We start from the raw sequence: 22,308 nt of genomic DNA on the forward strand, positions 1-22,308 counted from the left end.
AACAACTGCAGATTACCTTTGGAAACACTACCTATTCTGAATTTTTAGGCTGTATAACTACTGAGGGTGGACAACTGTCCCCGGCAGATACTCCTGCTTATGGAAGCCTACAGGGACCATCATCTTTTTATCAAAGCCACCAGTCCCCAGGGGCTCAGCAGGAGACTCTCAACCATCCCTCACGCAAGTTCCAGCCTCCAGCACTGTGCTCCTCCTCTGTGTGCTGCTCCCACTGCTCCCCAGTCTCACCCTCCGTCAAAGGCCAGGTCCCGCCTCCCAGCATACACCCAGCCCACAGCTTTAGGCAGCCCTCTGACACGGTGCCCCAACAGCTGAGGTCACTGCAGTGCTCCCCACTGCTGCCCAGGGAAAAAGAACTGCCCTGCCGTCCTCATCCACCAAAGCTACTTCAACCCTGGCTGGAAACCCAGCCCCCTGCAGAGCAAGAGAGCACATCCCAGCGGCTGGGGCAGCAGCTGACTTCCCAGCCCGTGTGCATCGTCCCCCCACAGGATGTTCAGCAAGGAGCCCATGCCCCGCCCACCTTTCAGACACCCTCTGTCCAGGTGCAGTTGGGCCACCACCAGAAGCTGAAGCTCAGCCACTTTCAGCAGCAGCCGCCACCTCCGCCCCAACAGCAGCCACCCCCACCTCTCCCTCCATCTCAGCATCTGGCTTCTAGTCAGCACGAGAGCCCTCCTGGGCCTGCCTGTTCCAAGAATGTGGACATAATGCACCACAAGTTTGAGCTGGAGGAAATGCAGAAGGACCTGGAGCTTCTCCTTCAGGCTCAACAGCCCAGCCTGCAGCTGAGTCAGGCCAAATCGCCTCAGCATCTTCAGCAAACCATCGTGGGGCAGATCAACTACATTGTGAGGCAGCCGGCGCCCGTCCAGTCCCAGAGCCAGGAGGACACAGTGCTGGTAAGCCTCAGGGTGGCCTGGAACACATACTCTCCCTAGGACAGTGCAGGAAACACAGCCTCCCAGTCACAGGGGGGCACAAGAGCACAGTTTCTTCATTTTAGGGTGGCCTTGAACTCAGCCCTCACAATTCAAGACTGCGCCGGGCTCCACCTCCCATCTCAGGAAAGCTCCAGAGAACACAGTACTTAGCCCCAACATAGATCTGGGCTTGATACTGTCCAGAGTGGCCTGGCTTAGCGCTGTCCTCCTGGGTGACACTAGGCACCTTGTCCATGAATGGAACTTCCTGAGCTGTGCTGGACTCTAGCTAGTGCCAGGGCAGAAGGGAGGCTGTCTCTTAACCTTTGTAACCTCACTTGCCTTGCTGTAACTTGTGTATCCCAGACAGGGGGAAGGGCATTGAGGGTGTGCCCTACATGCTGGTGGGCAGCAACTTCATAACACTGAACAGATAGAGACTTAGAGTTCATTCCAAGCCTACTAAGCTAGGAATGTTTTATATACACTATGTCATTTGTCCTATCAACAATGTTGTTATGTAGGCATTACCATCTGTTTTTCTAGGTGCAGAAGTGGAGGTCAGAGAGGGCAAGCAGTTTGCCTAGAGATCATAAAACGTTGAGTGGTAGATCCAAGACTTGGATCCAGGCTCTGAAATGCCACAGAGGAGGCCTTGTTCTCTCCCTAGGGGGATTATGAAGGCTGCTGCTCTCTTTTCTCAGCTAAGAGACAATTGAAGAGGTGCAGTTTGTGCCTCTGGGATTTTTGCAGCACTCCACATCTTCATCCTTAACTCTTGCTTTTCTTTGTTCCCAGAGCTTCCCGTTCCAGCCCCTTCCTCCTCCTCTCTCACTTTTTTCATAGTGGTTTTCCTTTAAACATGTAACCACATTTATATCTTCAAAGCAGCTCTACAGACTTTTACTTTATTACAAAATATAAGGCCTCACATTTATGCTTCAGCACTGACAGCTTCAGATCATGCTTCAAATGTCTTCCTCTGAGGCTCAGTTCCTTTGAGGGGATATGGAATAATCCTTATGATGGCAGAGAAGGGTCTAGGGTTTATAGAGGACCATGAACTCTTTAAATGTAAGTCAAAACTGTTATGATTGCTAAGGTGAATATGACAGAGTTAGCTCATAATTCTTGGTTTGGGTTCTATCCTAAGATTGTCATATTAGGAAGAATTTAGATAAGACTATCTTTCTTTCTGAAAAAATTTCAAGCAGTTCACAATGTGTAGGTGGTAACAACGGGCAGTGCAGGGTGGGCATTAGCCTTTGCTGCTGCTGCTACTCTTTGCGGTAAAACCCACCCAAGTTCTTATTTTCTTCTCCAGGCTACAGATGAGTCCCCAGCATCTGAAGGCCCAAAGCCAATTCTCCCTCTTGACAAGAATACTGCTGCTAACTTACCCCAGGCATCTGGGGAAGAAACTCCTCACAGTGTTCCCCCACTGGACAGCGCCATCCAGCACTCCTCGCCGAATGTGGTGAGAAAGGTACTAACGGAGCCTGCTTTCGCTGACCATACGGGACCCACTGCCAGTCAAGACCCCAGGGGCCTGGATGAGGATGATTGGGTGGGGGGAGGAGTGTCCCTGTTCCATCCCTGGATGTTACACAGCCCTGACTCATGCCTTCTGTCCTAATGAGTCTGCAAGGTCCTCCTCTACCCCATTTCCACCCACATACACTAAAAATGGGAGCAACTGAGCTTCATTTAGAGAGGAAGGGGAAAGGGAAAGAAAGCCAACTTATTGAACACTCACTCTGTACCTAGAACTGTGCATGGTGCTTCACAGGGTGATTTCACTTAACCTTCCCAACAGTACTGTGAGGTGGGCACCCCAATTTTATGGCTAAGGAAACTGAGATCCAGGTCCTACAGCTAGTACATAATAGGGCTAAGGTTTATTTAAAATGAGAATCCAAAGCCTGAACTTTCTCCTGCCTGCAATGAATGAAAAGGGGGAAAATGTTTTATGTGGTCCCACAATCCAAAGTTCGTTGGCCTTAGACTTTGGATTAATGGAATTTATTGGGTGAGTGCTCTACAGGGATATCCTGCAGAGGTAGCTGAGCATCTAGGGGCACTGGGATCTCTTGGAGATAAGCTGTTGGAGCCCTTCCTGTCCATCTACCTCCCTGCTGGTGGAAGCGTTCATGGCAATAACCCAGAATCCCACAACTCCTCAGCTGTCCTACTCTAACCCCTGCCCTCCATCCCTACCCTGGTCATCCTCCTAGCTGGAAGCTCAGTGCTGTGCCATGCCTTCCCATCAGCCCTCCATGTGTTCCTTGGCCCTGTTCACTTATCCAATTGCCTTTTCTGGTCTAGTCCCCTCAACCTTCCTGGTACTTCCACTCAGCCCTGTACCTGAAACTCTGTCAGCTATTCTCTATCCTTCCAGCCTGCACCCTCGGTCCTGCAGCATCCCTTAGGCTATACAACTCCAGTTCCACTAGTTGTTCTGTGTACCTACCCATCATCATGTTTCTCCCAGCAGCACCATTGCCATATATGTCTTAGATCAGTCTAACTCAGTGATACTTGAGAAGAGAATTTTAAAAAGTAAGAGATGGCAAAAATGAAGTGTTAACTTGGAAATCCCTTGAAGTCTGGGCAGGCCTCTGGTACTGATGGCTTTTTGTCTATGCCCATCCTGCCCTATCCTTTTGAAAATTGTCTGGCCTAGAAGCCATAGAGATGCTGTCAATTGGTCCTTTGTGGCTCTTAGTGGTTTACATTCTTACACCTGGGGTCGATACCTATCCATCCAACCATCCATCTATCCACCCATTTATGTATTCACTCAATGTTCAAAAAATATATGTTCATCTCCTATTATATGCCAAGTATTTTTCTAGGTGTCAGACACACATTGGTGAATAAGAGTCTCACACTGGAGCTTATATTCTAGTGGGAGAGAGAGTTAAACAAGCAACAACAGTGAAGTATGATAAAGTGCTGTGATAGTCATTGGGGCGTATAGAAGGAGCACCTAACTCTGGGAGGAGGGACTCTTCACAGACTTCCTAGAGGACATGGTTTTAAGCTGAGATTTGAAGGAGGAGAAGTTAGGCTGGCGAAGGAGGGATGGGGGAAAGGCTAGAATAAATAGTCAAAGGGAATGGCAAGGAGGAGGTCCAGAAGTGAGAGAAAGCCTGGGGTACTTAGGGGGTTTCAGATGACTTGGCTCGGTAGGAACATGAGATGTACTGGAGAATGGGAGTGATTGAAACCAGAGTGGTTGGAAGGCCTTGTAAATTATGCTCTGGAGTTGGGATTCAGTCTTGGGGGTTGTGAGGCGTGAATGAAGGATTTCTAGTGGGGAGGGACATGGTTTGAATTAAATTTTAGAAAGGTCACTTTAGTTGTAGTGAGAGAGACCAAAAGAGTACAGAGGAGACATAGGAGAAGCTGAGTGAAATCAGGTAATGATGGGAATGATCAGGCAGTACGAACTTCTAGAGATCAGATCACAGGAGCTTTTGGGCTTGGAGTCTGACTGGCAATGGGAAGTGAGGGAAAGACAGTCCAAGGTGTGTCTTAGCTCACTGAGTTGCCATTCACCTGAGATGGGAGCATGGGAAGAAAAGCATATTTGGGGGGGAGGAAAACGTTAAGTTTTGAATTGTTGGTGTTCTCCTGTGGAAGTTACATTACAAGATGAATATGAGATGAGTGGAAGGCAGCTAGGTTTAGAGGTCAGTAGGAAGCATGGGCATTGCCAGGGCTCAACTGGTAGTGGGAGCCACGCTGAAAATGCTTCTGCTTATTTAATGAGTCTCAGTTCTGCTCCTCCACCCAGTACAGAGGAAAGGAGGTGAGCCACATGCAAGCATGGAGTCTGTGCTGCCTGTGTAGGTGGCCCACAGGGCGCTCTGAGCAGTGAGGGGAGGGGATGCTGCCCTCCTGTGTGGCTGCAGGGTGGCAGTGGGGTTAAAGAAGATCCTAAGAACTCTAACTTCTCATTTTGAGCTGCCCCTGGCCATTAACCTGGGTTCATGCAGAGGTGTGGAGGGGCAAGTGGCCTGACATTTTTCAGATGTTTTGTAGGCTTCTTTGTGGCTTGGACTCCCAGAAAAAGGAACCTCAAGGTTGCCATCCTGGCCCAGAGGAGCCTTTGGGTCTACTTGACTGAGAGAGGTACTGCTTATACACAAAGCTCCTGAAATAAGAAAAAGGGCTTTCTTTTTGAGGGAATTCATTGCCTTGAATCTGGGATTGGGCAGGGTGGGGGTATGAAGGTCAAGGTTACCAAACAACATTTTGAGCATCTTATTGTTGATTGATAATATTTTGTATAGCATTTTCTACTTTTTTCATAGGTTTTTACATGGATTATTCCATTTTATCTCTTTGTTTATCCTAGCAATACTATGAGGAAGCCACTTTCTTGCTCCCCTTTGAAAGATGTGGAAACTGAGACACAGAGAGGTTCAGTGATCACCTAAGAGTTACACAGCCAACTATTGGCAGTGTTAGGACCAGAGCACAGGTTCCTGCCTCAGCCCTGTGTTCAATGATTAGGTTAAATTGCCTCTCCCTGTGCACTGCAGTGGGAGAACTAGGACTCCATGTGGCCTCTCACCTGCTGGATTTTCCTATCTTTATACGCTCTGAAGTAGCCTTGAAGAGGCCTTGCTGGGGAGAGGTCTTAGGACCCAGCCTAGTTTGGTCTTCGCTATCTTTATCTGGTAAAGGCATTTAGCCCCCAGCCCACTCCTCAGCCTATACTGGCCTGTGAGTGCTGGGGGACGGGGGACGTCAGAAGTCTTATCTGAGGCCACAGACGAGAGGCACCGCTCTGTGTGTTCCACAGGGACCTAGTCATGCTCGGAGCTGCTTTGTGTCACCACATGGAGGACTTTTGTTACAGCTGAGCAGCTGTGCACAAGTACCTAGGAGCTGGTACTAAATAAGCTGATGGTGAAAACAGATTGCTGCTGAAAATGAGAAGTGAAAGTTCTAGAATGGGTTTTCTAGCGGCTTGAGCTCTGCAGTCTCGGGAACATTTTATCCCACCACCTTCCCTGCCTCCAGCAGGACGTTTCTGTATGAACTTGGACATTCGTTTGGCACTAGCTGTTGCCTAAGCCTCCTAATCTTGGTTCAGCCACTCTGAAGAAAGACGATGAAAAAAGACAACTCTGCAACAGGACCCCTTTAAATCCCAAGTGAAACTGGAAGCCGTTTCGATGGCTTCATTTCAAACTTCTTAACTAGTCAACTGCTGAAAAATACACACATTCCTTTCATCAAAACACTCATGGAGTCAAGGCTGTACACATCACAGAGAGCCCTATCTGAACCCCAATTCACTTGCAAGAGGGACCTCTTTTCTGCTCATAATGTGGCCCCAGATCTTCAACAAAGGACTCTGAGGCCACCAAGATGCTGCTCAAGGCTTGAGAGGAGCCTTTGATGTATTTTCAGCAAATGATACAGAAGTAGTAAGCATTCCTGTGGTCCAGATTATTAAGAGTGATGCAGAAGAGTCAAGGATAATGACTCAGATGAATAGCGTTTATGCTATTATCAAAGCATTTTGATGCCTGAGCTCTTGATTTGATTCTTAAAACTCAGTGAGATTTACATTAACCTCTAGAGGAGGAAATGAAAGCCCAGACATGGAAAATGATTTGCTTAAATACATACTCTGAACCTTGACATAAGTGAATATTAGGCATCCCCCCTTCACAGTCTCCAAATACACTGCTATGGACCAGGTCATGGGTTCTCAGCCTTAGCAACCATCTTTTCCTCATAGTCTGCCACTGACAGCAGCGTTTCTCAGAATGTTCCCAGGGCCTGGTGAGGCTTTCTTAGGGCATAGCCTGTGTCCAGTTAACATGTGCAGAACTGTACAGAGATGTGCTCTGTCCAACAGAGCTAACACTCCCCAGGTCTGGCTCCCTGAATTCTGTACTCTCTAGGAAGCCCGTCTCCTTCATTCTAACCTGATTTTATTCACAGACCAAACCCAAGATCTTTGTCTAGGTCTCCTGGTTCGTGTGAAAACAGGTTCTTGTTCCTAGGCCTTAAATTTCCTTAACCCAGCCTGGGAAAAATACCTCTGGCCTAATTTTTCCTAGTCTCCAAAATTTGGGTTTTGACGATTCTACTCATTCTGGCTTTTACTTCAGATTTACTGGAATCCACTTATTCTTTTCCTCTTCCTTCCACCTCAGACTCTGGGATCCTCTTTGCTTTTTCCATCTTCTTGTATCATCAGGGCACTGGGCAGTCTTCATTTCTTCTCTCTTCACCAGCCATGATTGTTTTCCCATTTGACTTTGGTCAGTTAGCAGATATCAACATAGTTACATCTATAGCAATAGCCGTACTTCATACAAGAGTATTTTGTTGAGCTGGAGGGGCACTCACCATCAGCAAGAGCAACTTTCCTATTAAAAATCAACTTGTGAAACCACTTGCAAGAAAAGTTAGTTTCCCCCTCAGCTATCTGATTCAGCTGTGTCAAGATCTGCTGCTGTTAAACCAGTCTACTTAATCTGAAGCTGTTGAAATTCTCAAATATCCCAAGGATTTAATTCACAAATCTATTTACCTCCATCCTTGTCTCCTTATCTGTTTCCTTCAGCCAGGGTGAAGGCCTTCAATATGTTTCCAAAACATGACACATTGGTCTCTTCTTCTCCTGTACATTTACATGGTGATGAGTTTTTGACAAGTTTAACTTCTAGAACAAAAACCTGAAAGCAGAAGTGAGCAGGCAAAGCTTCAGAGCAGCAACAAGAACAGATGTCACAAACCTCACTCATTATATTCTATATGAGACTATAAGCCTCATCTAGTCAGCATTCTTGATCTAGCAAGCTTAGTTATATGGTTTTCTTTGGAAATTTTTAGTTTTCCTATATTATAGCAGTAAGCAGAGTAAAAGCAGGAAGTCAGGACTTCTATAATGGCAGCTAACAACAGGGGAGAAGGTAAGAAACTTCACCTGGAAATGTGCCACGATGTGAAGTCATTCACTGAAAGGACAAGCTAAGCCCTACATTCCTAGAAGTTCCCTAAAGCACCAATGAACTACAGAACACCCCAGCAATAGAGGTTCATCAAAGTTCTTTTACGTCACTAAGAAATGGTCTCATTAGGCATCATGTGCTCTGTTTAGTAAGACAGGGTAGTGTGCAAAGCATTTGAAAAATACTCCCCTTCAAAATAATTTTTTTTTTTTTTTTTTTTTTTTTGCGGTACATGGGCCTCTCACTGTTGTGGCCTCTCCTGTTGCGGAGCACAGGCTCCGGACGCGCAGGCTCAGCGGCCATGGCTCACGGGCCCAGCCGCTCCACGGCATGTGGGACCCTCCCAGACTGGGGCACAAACCCGCGCCCCCTGCATCGGCAGGCAGACCCCCAACCACTGTGCCACCAGTGAAGCCCCAAAATAATATTTTAAAGCTAACTGCATTTTGTTATCGAAAGAGATGTTTCAGATATCTGGAAAATTGACTTCTGTGGAACACCACCCTATCTGTGCTACTTTATCCCCAGCAATATTATCTTTCTGTAACAACCTGAAATTTGTATTAAACTCAGGGTATGTGCACCAAGTGTCTGTTTATTGACTTCTTAATCACATCATAATAGGGCACTAGCTTTCTACCTAATGGCATAAAATCAAGACCAGCCAGCAGATTTCTAAGTCTGGGCCCAGTCTTGGATTCCTTTATAAGCTTGGAAAATTTGGGTAATCACTCTGTGTCTCAATTTCCCTTCCTGTTAAAATGAAAGAACAATGTTTTCTCTGAATTTTGACAGCATCTTGTGGCAATCATTAGAATGGCAATATAGGCACATTGAACTCCAGAAAAAGATCTGGGTGGTGAGAATGGGGAGAGGAAAGGCAGCAGGTAACAGAACACAGATCAACAGGATTAGATGGGTAAAGGACTACATAGGTGACTAGGAGAAGAGGTTGAAAGTCATACAATTCAGACAGGTCACAGGTCAGGCAGGTGGCAAACAGAGATAAAGAGACAGAGATAAAGAGATAAGAGACAAGGAGAACAAAAGGACAGGGACATACAATTTGGGAGGAGAGGAAATTAGGGGCAAGTAAGGAGATACTAGGTCATGGAGGTAAGAGGGAGCTCCCTTCATAAGTCAAAGATGACCTGAGCTGATTACCAGAGTATGTTTTTTGCATTTTTGACTTTTCTTCCTCCCTGAACTAGAAAATAGTTTATTTTTACTTGCAAACCTCAAAATACTTATTTTCCCTCATGACATCTGAAGGTTTTATATGTGAAGATGAAGTCAAGGTGCCAGTTAAGCTTGGTGGTGTCAGTGATTGCCCTATACAGACTTTCCAGTTGGCCATACCCTTTCACCTTCTCTCATTTGACCTCTGAACAATCCTGGGTGTTGGAGAGGGCAGGTGGCATCATCTCCATTGACATATGAGCTCCTCCTGTGTGTGAGGCGCCAGACACTTGTCAGAAACTTGGTCACATTCCCAAGTCCTTCTCCACCCCTAGTATGTTCTCAAGAAGACTCTTCCTTCCAGGCCCTAGAGACTCAGCCTGCTTTCCTGGCCCTGAAAGTTGGCCCTCCCCTTGCCCCCCTACTCACCTTGTAGCAGGATAGGATGGAGGGTCTCAACTCCTCTCTTTCTTCCTGTACATGAGATAAGGACCCTTTGTTTTAGTATTTTGTAGCTCTTCACTCCAGAGAGCCAGATGAAGTATCAAAAATAACTAACACACAGCATAATAGGTTCCAGAAATGCCACTGTATTTTCATAGCCTATAGATAGGGGACTGGGGCCGGCTTCCTCATAGCACTCTCTCTGAGTCCTTTCTCAGAATTTCCCTATAGATGTTTCCCAGGTTCTTGTTACTGTTACCAGAGCTTTATACCACTTACTGATAGCCTTGGCCTCCTTGAGGTTGGCTGTAGATATGGACAGGAAAGAGACCAGTCTGGTCTTCAGTATCTTAGGACATGTTACCGACCTCATGCCGTCTGCTAGGTGTTGTGGGAGCAGGTCCAGCAGGCGCAGCTCAAAATAAGCTGCAACAGAGTTTCTACGATTCTTCCATGGCTCAATCTGCATGCCCTCTCTTCTCTATCATTATATTAACTCACATTTCATGATGTGCAATAAGTGATCAGGAAAGGGGAGTCGGTATCATACAAATGTGATCTCTACCCCTAATCTGGAAAGTTTTGTGTTTGGGGATTTAATCTTGTGCATATCTTGTGACATACAGCACCTGACCATTATTACTCAGAATGGTCCCAGAGGGATTTTGGCGCTCTTAATGCTTGGCACCAAGGACCTCACTGAGAGTCATCTATGTAGATGAGATGACTGCATTAAATATACATGTCAAATAGGGAAAAGGTGAAAGAGTCCAGCTCAAAGGATTAGACAGTCATATATTACAAAAGGGAATGCAATGATCATTGGTTATTCTTATCCAAAGATAAGGAAATACAGAATATTAGAGAGCTATGTTAGTGCATTACCAGGACAACAAGAGGATGCCAAGGGATGCAGGCCAGGGCATGTCTGAGATAGCCCTTGGCCTCTGGCCTCAGTCCCTTAAGCTGGGCTCTATGCCTACTTTATCCCATTTGGTTTGAGCATTCCCCCCCATTGCTCTTTCTCCTCACCTTTCTTATCTTGGGACTTAGACTATACAGCAAATTGAAGGCTTTTTATTGAAGACCATTGAAATACCAAGAAACATAAAAAGCAAACTTTTCTTTGGAGAAATAAAGGGTATTTAGCTCATCTACTTTTAAAACTGAAAATTAAGAATAGAAAATATAAGCTTGACTAAAGCAGTTAAACAAATAATAAGGGGAAGGTGTTGGGCGAGAAGAAAAAGAGATGAGAAGAAAGAAAAAGAGGAGAAGAAGAGAGAAAAGGTCAAGAGAGACAAAGAGCAGGTGAAGGGAGGACAAAGAGATGGAAGAACAGAATGTGGGAGAGATCAGGGAAGGGGGTGAGCACAGAGAGGGGCAGAGGCAAGCAGACCAGAATGGAGAGTGTGGCTTTGGTGCCAGAGATCTGGATTCTAAATCTATAAAAAATCTATAAAAATCCTATGTCACATATCATACTTAGTGGTGAATAGTGAAAGGATCCCCCTGAGATTAGGAATGAGAGTAGGATGGCTACTGTCACTACTTCTATTCAACCTCATACTGGAGGTCTTAGCTAGTGGAGTAAGGCAAGAAAACCAAATGTAAGCAAAGGGAGAAATAAAACTCAGTAGTCATAGGCGACATGATTTGTATGCACAGAAAATCCCAAAGTGACTTTAGTAAGGTCCCTGGATGCAAGTTCATGAACACAAACAAAGAGAAATGGAGATTTATAAAATTATGTTTTCAATAACATAAAAAACTTCAGATGCCTTTCTGAGCTTCATTTTTTCTCAGGTGTAAAATTAGGGCTATGACAATAATAATAATAACAATAATAGCAGCAACAGCAGCTGGGATTTATTGAGTACCTACTGCCAGGCATTGCTCTAAATGTTTACATGGATTATTTCTTTTAACCTTCACAACCCTTTAATGTTTGTTGTGAGGACTAAGTGAGGAAATATATGTAAAACACTTAGCAAATTGCCTTGTGTATAATAAATTCTCAATAAATTTTAGCTATATAAAAATAGGCAGGTACTTCCCTGGTGGCGCAGTGGTTGGGAGTCCGCCTGCCAATGCAAGGGACACGGGTTCCAGCCCTGGTCCCGGAGGACCACACATGCCGCTGAGCAGCTGACCCTGTGCGCTACAACTACTGAGCCTGTGTTCTAGAGCCCGCGCGCCACAACTACTGAAGCCCACGTGCCTAGAGCCCGTGATCCGAAACAAGAGAAGCCACCGCAATGAGAAGCCCACACACCGCAACAAAGAGAAGCCACTGCAATGAGGAGCCCGCGCACCGCAACAAAGAAAGAGTAGCCCCCGCTTGCTGCAACTAGAGAAAGCCCGCGCGCAGCAATGAAGACCCAACGCAGCCAAAAATAAATAAATATTTTTTTTAAAAAATAGGCATTATTTTAGAGAAACGCATAGACTTAGTTGTTAGTAGAACTAAGCTGCTATTCATTTGGCTTACAATTTGTGGAATAAACAGTCATGCATTGTTGTTGTTTTAAAAAAATTGTGAATAGCTCATTTTTTTAAACATCTTTATTGGAGTATAATTGCTTTACAATGGTGTGTTAGTTTCTGCTTTATAACAAAGTGAATCAGTTATACATATACATATGTTCCCATATCTCTTCCCTCTTGCGTCTCCCTCCCTCCCACCCTCCCTATCCCACCCCTCTAGGTGGTCACAAAGCACCAAGCTGATCTCCCTGTGCTATGCAGCTGCTTCCCACTAGCTATCTATTTTACATTTGGAAGTGTATATATGTCCATTCCACTCTCTCACTTTGTCACAGCTTACCCTTCCCCCTCCCCATATCCTCAAGTCCATTCTTTAGTAGGTCTGTGTCTTTATTCCTGTCTTACCCCTGGGTTCTTCATGACATTTTTTTCTTCTTAGATTCCATATATATGTGTTAGCATAAGGTATTTATCTTTCTCTTTCTGACGTACTTCACTCTATGACAGACTCTAGGTCCATCCACCTCACTACAAATATCTCAATTTCGTCTCTTTTTATTTTTTTTATTATTTATTTATTTTTATTTTTTTTACTTTAAAAAATCTTTTTTATTATTAGTTTCTGCTTTATAACAAAGTGAATCAGTCATACATATACATCTGTTCCCACCACCCTTCCCTCTTGCGTCTCCCTCCCTCCCACCCTCCCTATCCCACCCCTCCAGGCGGTCACAAAGCACCGAGCTGATCTCCCTGTGCTATGCGGCTGCTTCCCACTATCTATCTACCTTACGTTTGGTACTGTATATATGTCCATGCCTCTCTCTGACTTTGTCACAGCTTACCCTTCCCCCTCCCCATATCCTCAAGTCCATTCTCAAGTAGGTCTGTGTCTTTATTCCTGTTTTACCCCTGGGTTCTTCATGACATTTTTTTTCTTAAATTCCATATATATGTGTTAGCATACGGTATTTGTCTTTCTCTTTCTGACTTACTTCACTCTGTGTGACAGACTCTAGGTCTATCCACCTCATTACAAATAGCTCAGTTTCGTTTCTTTTTATGGCTGAGTAATATTCCATTGTATATATGTGCCACATCTTCTTTATCCATTCATCCGATGATGGACACTTAGGTTGCTTCCATCTCCTGGCTATTGTAAATAGAGCTGCAATGAACATTGTGGTACATGACTCTTTTTGAATTATGGTTTTCTCCGGGTATATGCCCAGTAGTGGGATTGCTGGGTCATATGGTAGTTCTATTTGTAGTTTTCTTAAGGAACCTTCATACTGTTCTCCATAGCGGCTGTACCAATTCACATTCCCACCAGCAGTGCAAGAGTGTTCCCTTTTCTCCACACCCTCTCCGGCATTTATTGTTTCTAGATTTTTTGATGATGGCCATTCTGACTGGTGTAAGATAATATCTCATTGTAGTTTTGATTTGCATTTCTCTAATGATTAATGATGTTGAGCATTCTTTCATGTGTTTGTTGGCAATCTGTATATCTTCTTTGGAGAAATGTCTATTTATGTCTTCTGCCCATTTTTGGATTGGGTTGTTTGTTTTTTGATATTGAGCTGCTTGTAAAGTTTGGAGATTAATCCTTTGTCAGTTGTTTCATTTGCAAATATTTTCTCCCATTCTGAGGGTTGTCTTTTGGTCTTGTTTATGGTTTCCTTTGCTGTGCAAAAGCTTTTAAGTTTCATTAGGTCCCATTTGTTTATTTTTGTTTTTATTTCCATTTCTCTAGGAGGTGGGTCCAAAAGGATCTTGCTGTGATTTATGTCATAGAGTGTTCTGCCTATGTTTTCCTCTAAGAGTTTGATAGTTTCTGGCCTTACATTTAGGTCTTTAATCCGTTTTGAGCTTAGCGAATAGCTCATTAATTCATGTATTCAGCCAAGCACTGCTCTTGTGTCTAGAAATACAGTGGATAAGCAAAACAGACAAAATCCACACTCTAATGGAGTTTACAGTTTAGTAGGAGAAATAGATATTAACCAAATGGTATCACAGATTGGGCTATGAGAATAAGGTCTAGGAGTTATGAGAGCATAAAAGGTGGGAGCTGGTCTGGGTTAGAGCGAAAATTCACGGGTGAGCTGAATTCAGAAGGTGGGTGGAACAGGGGCAGGGCTAGGAGAATGTTCCATGCAGAAGAAGCAGTCTGTCTCAAGAGAGAGGTTGGCATGTTTCAGGAACTGAAAAATTGTCTGAGTGGCTGGAGTTCAGAGAATGAGGAGAGAGCTGTTGTATGGACTGTGGCTGCAAAGCAGGACAGGGAAGAAGTCATCAAGGCCTTAGGAGCCTTATTGAGCATTTTCTCAGTGGAGCGCAGTACAGTTTTATGCAGAGGACTGATGTGGTCAGATTTGTGTTTTGAAACTATTTCTCCACTGAGGAGACCACTACTATAGTCTGGAAAAATATGAATGTGTAACCCAGGCTAGGACACCAGCAGCAGAGAGGAATAGTGGGAATATTTGAGAGATGTTTAAGGGGTGGAACTGATGAGGTCTGGTATTAGCTTGGGTGAGGGAGGAAGGATGCTCCACTGATGTCTTCCTCCTAGGATTCAGCTTGAAGAACTGGGTGACTAGGGTGACATTCACTGAGGTGAGGACAGTCTTTTCTTCACTGTTAATTAGCTTTACTAACTTAATATGGAAACTTGAGAGGGTATGTGAAGTATTTCTTTTCCTGTGGAAATCTGAATGTCTTATTCATGGGAAAAAGAATGACAGATTTATGACACTGATTTTGGAAACTTAGAGACATTTGCTCCTTGTTTCCCCTTCGATTTTCAAAAGATGTCAAATTATTATATCTTTTGTCTTAACAAAAAGGCAAGGATATCAAACTTTTAAATTCCTCAAGGTTGCATTTAGAACCAGTCTTCCCACCATCTCCCCTCCATCAAACCTCTTTCTCCAACCTGAAAAACTGAAATGGATTCAGTGCAGTATCTATGTCTTTAACTTCTTTTTATCAAGCTTTTAAGTCTCTTCTGCCTAGGTCACCAAGCAGTTAGAAATGAGAAAGGAATTATAGGGGTTGGAATATTATTGCCTCATCCAATGATTGTCCAGATTGTCCATAATAAGATTTAGCTGCTCTGATGTTCTCTGCCTCTGGTTTAGAATGTCTTTGGCAGGTATAGCAGGGCTAGAAAAGACCTTCACATCTCTTGGTCAGAGTCTTCAATCTGATGCTGGTGGTGCTGGAGTTGATCTGAACAAGGCTGTGAGAAGGCTCTGGAGTTTGACCCAGGTTACCCAGGACTGACTGGGGCTCCCCAAGCCTTGGCATTATCTCAGAGAATGTCTGCAGCAGATCAGGGTTTGAGCCTTCTGAATTTCCTCCCATTTTTATGTAGCAGAAACTATCCTGTAGGACCCCCAGAAGGGAAGAGAGGCCACTAGTGCTGTAGTCAGAGGGGAATGTGAAGTGGGAGGGTAGTCCTACAGTCTGACCCTTTGCTTAGGTACTGGAAAGGGGGTGAGGGATGTGGCTGATAGTGTGTGTGTGTACGTGTGAGTGTGTACTACCCTCCGGTCAGGTGGTAGGCTGTCCCTCTCTCTCTCCCTCTCTTCGTCTGTCAGTCTGTCTCTCTCTCTCTCACACACACACATACACACACACATGCACACATGCATGCCCACCAGTGTCCTCAGCCGTGCCTGCCTCTCTGTGTCATAGCCCACCAGCCTCCTTGGTGTAGGGGAATGGAAATAGGACTTCATGTGCTGTCTGAGTTCCCTGCAGCTACCAGACTCTGAGGCAGAGTGAGATCTGAGCATGGAAGTCTTGTGGGCTGCATCTGTCCTCTCCCTCCCACCATTCCTAGCTAACAGCCTGACTGTCCCCTGTCTTTGCTCCTGCAGCACTCCACTTCTGTGAGCATCATGGGCTTCTCCAACACACTGGAGATGGAACTGTCATCTACCAGGCTGGCGAGGACCTTAGAGCCACAGATCCAGAGTGCGAGCAGCCTGACAGCTGCCCCACCCCAGGTGGTACCAAGCCTGCTGAGTGGCCCCCCACCAACCGTGTCCAGCCTGGTGGGCGGTCAGAACCAGGCTGTGCCCAGCCTGACAGCCAGTCACCTGCCGACCATGCCCAGCCTTGTGTGTGGCACACCCCACTCCATGCCCAACCTGATGAGTGATCCCTCCCAGGCCATCACAAGCCTGGCAAGTGATCACTCTCAGACTGGGCCCAACCTGATGTCTGGTCCCACCCACACTGTACCAAGCCTGGCAACTTGTCCTCTGCAGAGCGTGCCTCCGGCTTCTAACATGCAGTCGGAAACCGGATCCAGCTGCAGTCCTGGCTCTGGCCGAACTGCAGGGAGCCTGTGCCCTGGGGATGGGGCTGACCCCTCCCTGGGGAATGCCTTGTGTAAGGTAGGTCTTGGGGAAATGCCATTCAACTTCCTCTGCTCATCGCTGGGCAAAAGGGTAGCCCCTGAAGGCCTTATTCTGGCCTTAGCTTAACAGCTCTGTGACCACCGACAGGAAAAACGTCTGATTTCTTTGATTCTTGTTGGCCTTTCACTTTTGAAAGATGGAAAGTGAGGACTCTACCCACTTCACTGACTCTCTGGGACAAGGCCCCACAGCCTCTGGTCTGGACACTTCCAAGGATTTGGCTATCCCCTCAGAACTGGAGGAGCCAATTAACCTCTCTGTGAAAAAACCTGCACTGGTCCCAGTGGTCAACAAATCCGTGGCCCTGCAGCAGTACCAGAGCCCAAAAGGTGAGACTCAGCAGCCTGCCTTTCGTGCTGACCACACACTTGAGCAGATGGGCTCGGCACTGCCATGAGACAGAGGTCAGCAGAGTTGCTCTGAGCCTGAGGGAGCAGTGTTTCTCTTGGCTAAATTCACTTCTCTGCCCAGAACTGATTTATTGATGCCTGTTCTGTTTCCCTCACTGTGGCCATGACTGATCCAGGCATGGCCAGAAATCAGCCTCCTTGTAAAATTCCCCATGCAAAATTTTGGGGGTCTGGGTTATAGGTGGGGGAAACAGGAAGAGCACATCCCAGAAGGGCTAGCCTTGGCAAAATATTTTAGGGGAAAGAGCATGTCTGACTTTGGAGTGTGATAGATCTAAGTTAGCAGACCTGCTCTATCTCTTTATGTTTGAACCTGGGCAAGATACCTAACCTTTCTGAGTTAGTTTCTTTCTCTGTAAATGGGGCTAATCATAGCTACTTCATAGGCTATTGGGACAAATAACTACAGTGAAATCATTTGATGACTTACTCTGTAGTAACAAGAATTTGCCTTGCACCTGGCATTAATGTAGATTTGTGCCTCATAGTTAAGGGAATTTGGACTGGTGGAGGTTGGCTCTGATTCTCTTCTCAGCTACCCACACTCCTCAAATGCGGCTAGGCTAAGGCTCCTTCCTTCGGGAGAAAATGAGGGAGTTGGGAAGTTAGCAACTGCCTAGTGAGCATTGGGGGCCTTCTCATTTCAGGGTACGATTCATAAATGTTTAGTGTGTAATGATCAGTCTATTTCCTACATACTTAATAGATGAAAATGAAACAATCTTTCTATTTTTTTCCTCACACTGGTTCTTCTTAACTACACAATAATGTGACCCCGAATTTTAAGCACTTAAATTTTTGAACCCTGCTTGCCCATAGAAAGTGCTCAGGACAGTGCCTGGTGCTGAGTGGGTGCTCAGTAAATGCTAGTGTCTTCCTCTTTCCCCACACTGCTCCCTGCCCATCTACACAGACTGCACTTCTCAGGGGAGGGTTCCTGGGAGCCTCTTGCCCCTGGAGGGTGAGCTGGATTCTCAGGCTGTGCTGAAATCCCAGCACTTGGCTGAAAAGGCAGGGGTTGGACAGAATGACTCCTAAGAGCAGGTGACACCAGTGTATGTATGGGGAACAAGTGATTCCTGAGCTCATTTTGGAGGTGAGAAGCTGGCCCCTTGGCACCTGACCGAACCCTCACCCCCAGGCAGCCTCTGAGTGTTACCTGTGTTTATCTTTTTAAAAGAAAGTGGCCTTCCTCCCCCCTCAGGAAGGGGAGATGTGGTAGGGTTGTCACCACTGTGAGTGATTACAATGTTGGTAACAATGGTGTGACAGGTGTGTGGCCAAAGCGTGAGTAGCAGATATGAGTAGAAGGTGTGGGTGACAGGGTGTGTTATCATAAGTGTATTTGTTTGTCTTTTGCCTTAGAGTGTGAGAATTTTGAACAAGGAGCCCTAGGCCTGGGTACAGAAGGGAACCAGAGCATCAGGTAACAGACGCTGGGCCCAACCTCATGTCCTGGGAGGTTGGCACAGGAAGTGAGCATCCTTGATGACTTAACTAGAAGCAGACGTTTGCCTGAAGCTGTCTTCTTCAACCCCCAGACCCTGGAGTCGGGTGTGTGGTTGGGCGTCCGGGATGGTTGTGGGAGGATGTCCTGGCTCCTGCGCTGTGAGGCATACAGTCTGTGTGCGGTTCTCCCTCTTCGGGGGCCCCCCTTCTTTGATCAGAGGGCTCCCAGGGGCTGGCAGGACCTGGCCAGGCAGAGCTGGTAGCCCGGTGGAATAGGGGCCTGTAGAGGGTTGAACTGAGGAGATCTTGAGCAGCAATTCAGTTGTGGGATCATGGATGAGCCTGACTTAGAGGTTGGGGCCAGAGGAGGCTCCCGCCGAGACCCAGGGATGTTGTTCTTGCCCTAGACCCTTCAATAGTGAGCCCAAGATTCCCTATGTGCGACTGGAGCGGCTCAAGATCTGTGCTGCCTCCTCAGGAGAGATGCCTGTGTTCAAGCTGAAGCCACAGAAGAATGAGCAGGACGGGAGCTTCCTGCTGATCGTTGAATGTGGTACTGAGTCCTCCAGCATGTCCATTAAGGTACCACTTTTCTCTGCCTTCTCCTTGAATCTTGGCCCAGCCTAGGAGCCTCTCTTTCCTCTCTGCTACTGGGAGAATTCTGGCTCTGGCGTTGTTCTGAGTCTCTGAGCAGGGCTGTAGCCTGGCCAGGCCTTGTACCCTGCTACAAGTGGTCTGTGAGGTGCGCCCTAGGAGTGAGCTGTCCTGGTGTTCCTGGGGCTTGGCTGTCCTGGGGTCCTGGAATAAGTCGGTGCCCAGGGCTTGTCATCTCTCCTCTCCCTCCCTCCACAACTTGGTGCCGTGCCCTGACTGCTCAGATTCACTTCTTCCCCAAGGTCAGCCAGGACCACCTGTCTGATGCCATCCAGGCCCCAGACCTGGGGGGGAGAAAGGTCGCTGTCACATCTCTGGCTGGGCAGCGGCCACCAGAATTGGAGAGCGCATCTTCTGAAGAACACAGGCTCATTCCTCGAACCCCTGGAGCCAGGAAGGGACCCCCAGTACCAATAGAGAATGAGGATTTCTGTGCTGTGTGCCTCAACGGGGGAGAGTTGCTGTGCTGTGACCGCTGCCCCAAAGTGTACCACCTTTCCTGCCACTTGCCAGCCTTGCTCAGCTTCCCAGGGTGAGTCATGCCAACCGCAGACCCTGGCCTGGATAGCATGGTGATCTTCCAAGGGAGATTATTCCAGGCCAGGCCCACAGAGCTCTCTCAGGTGGACTTCCTCCCCTCTCTGGGCCTGCATGAATTACAGGTCTGTGACTTCGTGGCGCTATAGCTGTGTGTCTTCTGCACACAGGCAGGTGGATGCTTCCCTTCCTCCTCTGTTCCCAGCTTCCTCCTGTCCAGATTTGTCCCTCTACCCCTCTCCCAGCCCCTTGCTAACTCCTAGTTTTCTGGATTCACTAAATCCTGAGTTACTAAATTTCTCTCAAGCTTGTGGCTAGGAAGCCATTCTCTACAGGGCAGGGCTAGGGACTCAGTTTCTCATGTCACCACCCCCCAAGCTTGTCTTGGGGTAGTGGGACAAGGGAGGGGGCTCTGGGCAATGTGCTGAGAGCTAACTTGGCCTCACTTGCCTCTGCAGGGGAGATTGGGTGTGTACCTTGTGCCGCAGCCTGACCCAGCCTGAGATGGAGTACGACTGCGAGAACGCCCGCTATAACCAGCCTGGAGTGCGGGCCCCTCCTGGCCTGAGCTCATATGACCAGAAGGTAGGGAGGGGTCTCTGGGGCAGCCTGCCTGTGCCCATGGGAGCTGAGTCTTTTCTGAGGGGGTGAGAGGCCTCTCTGGATACCTCTCTTTTGGGCTGTGCCTATGGGGGTTCACTACGATTTTTCTTCTGCCAGCTGTTTTCCTCTGGCCTGGGAGGCTGAACTGTGCCTTAGTCTAGCGACTCATACCCTGTGGGACAGAGCCATCAGGGTCGCTATCGTTAGTCCTTACTGAGGTGGGGCCAGAGCAAAGTAACACGGTTGCCAACTCTGCTTTCTGCAGAAGTGTGAGAAGCTGGTACTGTCCTTGTGCTGCAACAGCCTCAGCCTGCCCTTCCACGAGCCTGTCAGCCCGCTGGTAAGGAAAGCCTCACTGCTTCTGCCGGCTGCTGGACTTTCTGCTCAGAGCGCCCTGGGCCCGGAGCAGATCATGGCGGTGCCCAGGGTGGGCGCAGAGCGTGGCCACTGGAAGCAGGAGTAATTTGTGCATGGCGTAGGGGACCCGGGAGCCATGGCCACTACAGCCCCCCAACCAACAGCTGCTGCTGCATCAGACCTGACTTGACATGTAAACCACTCCTCCTTTTCCCTCTCTCTTTGTCTTTTCCCTCCACACATTTCTTCTTGCTGCCTTTGTCTTATGTTCTATTATTTCCATTCCAACTCATTCTCTATCTCTCCTTCCTTCTTATCCTTCACTTTTTCCTCTACTCCTCTCTTCCTATTTGCTTCCCCTTCTCTCCTCCCGCAAGGCCCGGCATTACTACCAGATTATCAAGAGACCCATGGACCTGTCGATCATCCGGAGGAAGCTGCAAAAGAAGGACCCAGCTCACTACACCACCCCGGAGGAGGTGGTATCAGACGTCCGCCTCATGTTCTGGAACTGTGCTAAGTTCAATTATGTATGTCTTCCCTGTTTTCCCTCTCCCCTATTTCCAGTGACCCCAAGACTGTCATGGCTGGACAGAAGTGTCTGGTTCGGGCCTGGGCTGCCATGAGGAACTGGGAGCAGACCTCCTGGGGCCTACTGTAGTGAATGTTTATAAGCTCTTTCCCACATTTGGGCCTCAGCATGGACTCATGGGGGCTGCTAGCGACTGGCCATCTGTGGGTAACTGTCAGGGTCACGTCTGCTTTAAGAGCTGATACTAAACTGGTTATCCTGGGCCCTGAGGAGAAAATGTAAAGTTCCAGACATCCAGGAGACCCAGCCAGGCTTCGCGCTCTCTGTATAGCTCTTGAGGGGCCTGGAAGAGATGGGCTGGTGGAAGGGGGCCAGACCGTCACTGCTCTCCTCCCCCTTCAGCCCGACTCAGAGGTTGCAGAGGCAGGCCGCTGCCTGGAAGTGTTCTTTGAGGGCTGGTTGAAGGAGATCTACCCGGAGAAACGGTTTGCTCAGCCAAGGCAGGAGGACTCAGACTCTGAGGAGGTGTCTAGTGAGAGTGGGTATTCCACTCCCCAGGGCTTTCCATGGCCCCACTGCATGCAGGAGGGCATCCAACCCAAGAGGCGGCGGCGACATCTGGTAAGGAGGTGCTGCCAGCTGGCAGGCAGGTGGGTGGGTGATTGGGCTGGCAGGGGGCACCCATGCAGCATGTACAGAGTAACCTGAAGTGAAGCTGCTCAGGTGGCACAAGAGAGTGGTGACAATGAGCCCTCACTTCCAACTCCTTAGCCTAAGACAAAGGCAAGGCAGTGCAGGGCTCATCAGCTCCAAGGACCACTGAGGTTCAGAGCCCTGAGACATGGGTGTACCTGCCCAGGGTCACCAGAAAATTAGCAGCAGGACCAGGCCTCCTGACTCCCAGCTCAGTGCTGGTTATTCCACACTGTGATGTCCATAAGAAGAGAAGGACCTGGTCTCAATGCCTGATCTCAGCTTGGGTTTGGGAGAAAGGGAGAGTCTTTTCAGCCCCTTGGTGTAGAGAAGGAAGGAGAGGTTTTCTTGCAGGAAAGACATCTAATCTGACCTTTTGTCTGGTCTCACCTGTGCAGCCCTGAAACATCAATTCAGTGCTATTTAATTCCACTGAAATGTATTGCCTGCCCACTGTGTGCCAGGATCTGACTAGCCATCCCCGGTTGTTTGCAGCACTTGGCACACAGTGTTTAATGGCTTCAGTGAGTTTTGCTGTTGCATTCCTGGGGTGGAATAAAACACTTTGGCTCTGGGGAATCCCAGTCTGGACAGTTGGCC

General features: G+C 47.5%; 1 protein-coding gene across 5 annotated transcripts in view; it reads left to right on the top strand.

Moving 5' to 3' along the window:
• TRIM66 (tripartite motif containing 66) overlaps positions 1-22,308 on the top strand; it is a 59,890-nt gene that overhangs the window by 32,267 nt on the left and 5,315 nt on the right. For all 5 annotated transcript variants that reach the window (XM_081241290.1, XM_081241289.1, XM_081241291.1 and 2 more), the window contains 11 exons: positions 49-923; positions 2,269-2,430; positions 15,928-16,449; positions 16,610-16,802; positions 18,249-18,309; positions 18,740-18,914; positions 19,229-19,518; positions 19,982-20,108; positions 20,392-20,466; positions 20,861-21,013; positions 21,418-21,636. In XM_081241290.1, the coding sequence (XP_081097416.1) occupies positions 49-923; positions 2,269-2,430; positions 15,928-16,449; positions 16,610-16,802; positions 18,249-18,309; positions 18,740-18,914; positions 19,229-19,518; positions 19,982-20,108; positions 20,392-20,466; positions 20,861-21,013; positions 21,418-21,636 (2,852 nt within the window). The remainder of the gene's footprint in view (positions 1-48; positions 924-2,268; positions 2,431-15,927; positions 16,450-16,609; positions 16,803-18,248; positions 18,310-18,739; positions 18,915-19,228; positions 19,519-19,981; positions 20,109-20,391; positions 20,467-20,860; positions 21,014-21,417; positions 21,637-22,308) is intronic.

This window comes from Mesoplodon bidens, assembly GCF_964165515.1.
Source record: "Mesoplodon bidens genome assembly, chromosome: 7".
In the NCBI taxonomy this organism is placed as follows: domain Eukaryota; kingdom Metazoa; phylum Chordata; class Mammalia; order Artiodactyla; family Ziphiidae; genus Mesoplodon; species Mesoplodon bidens.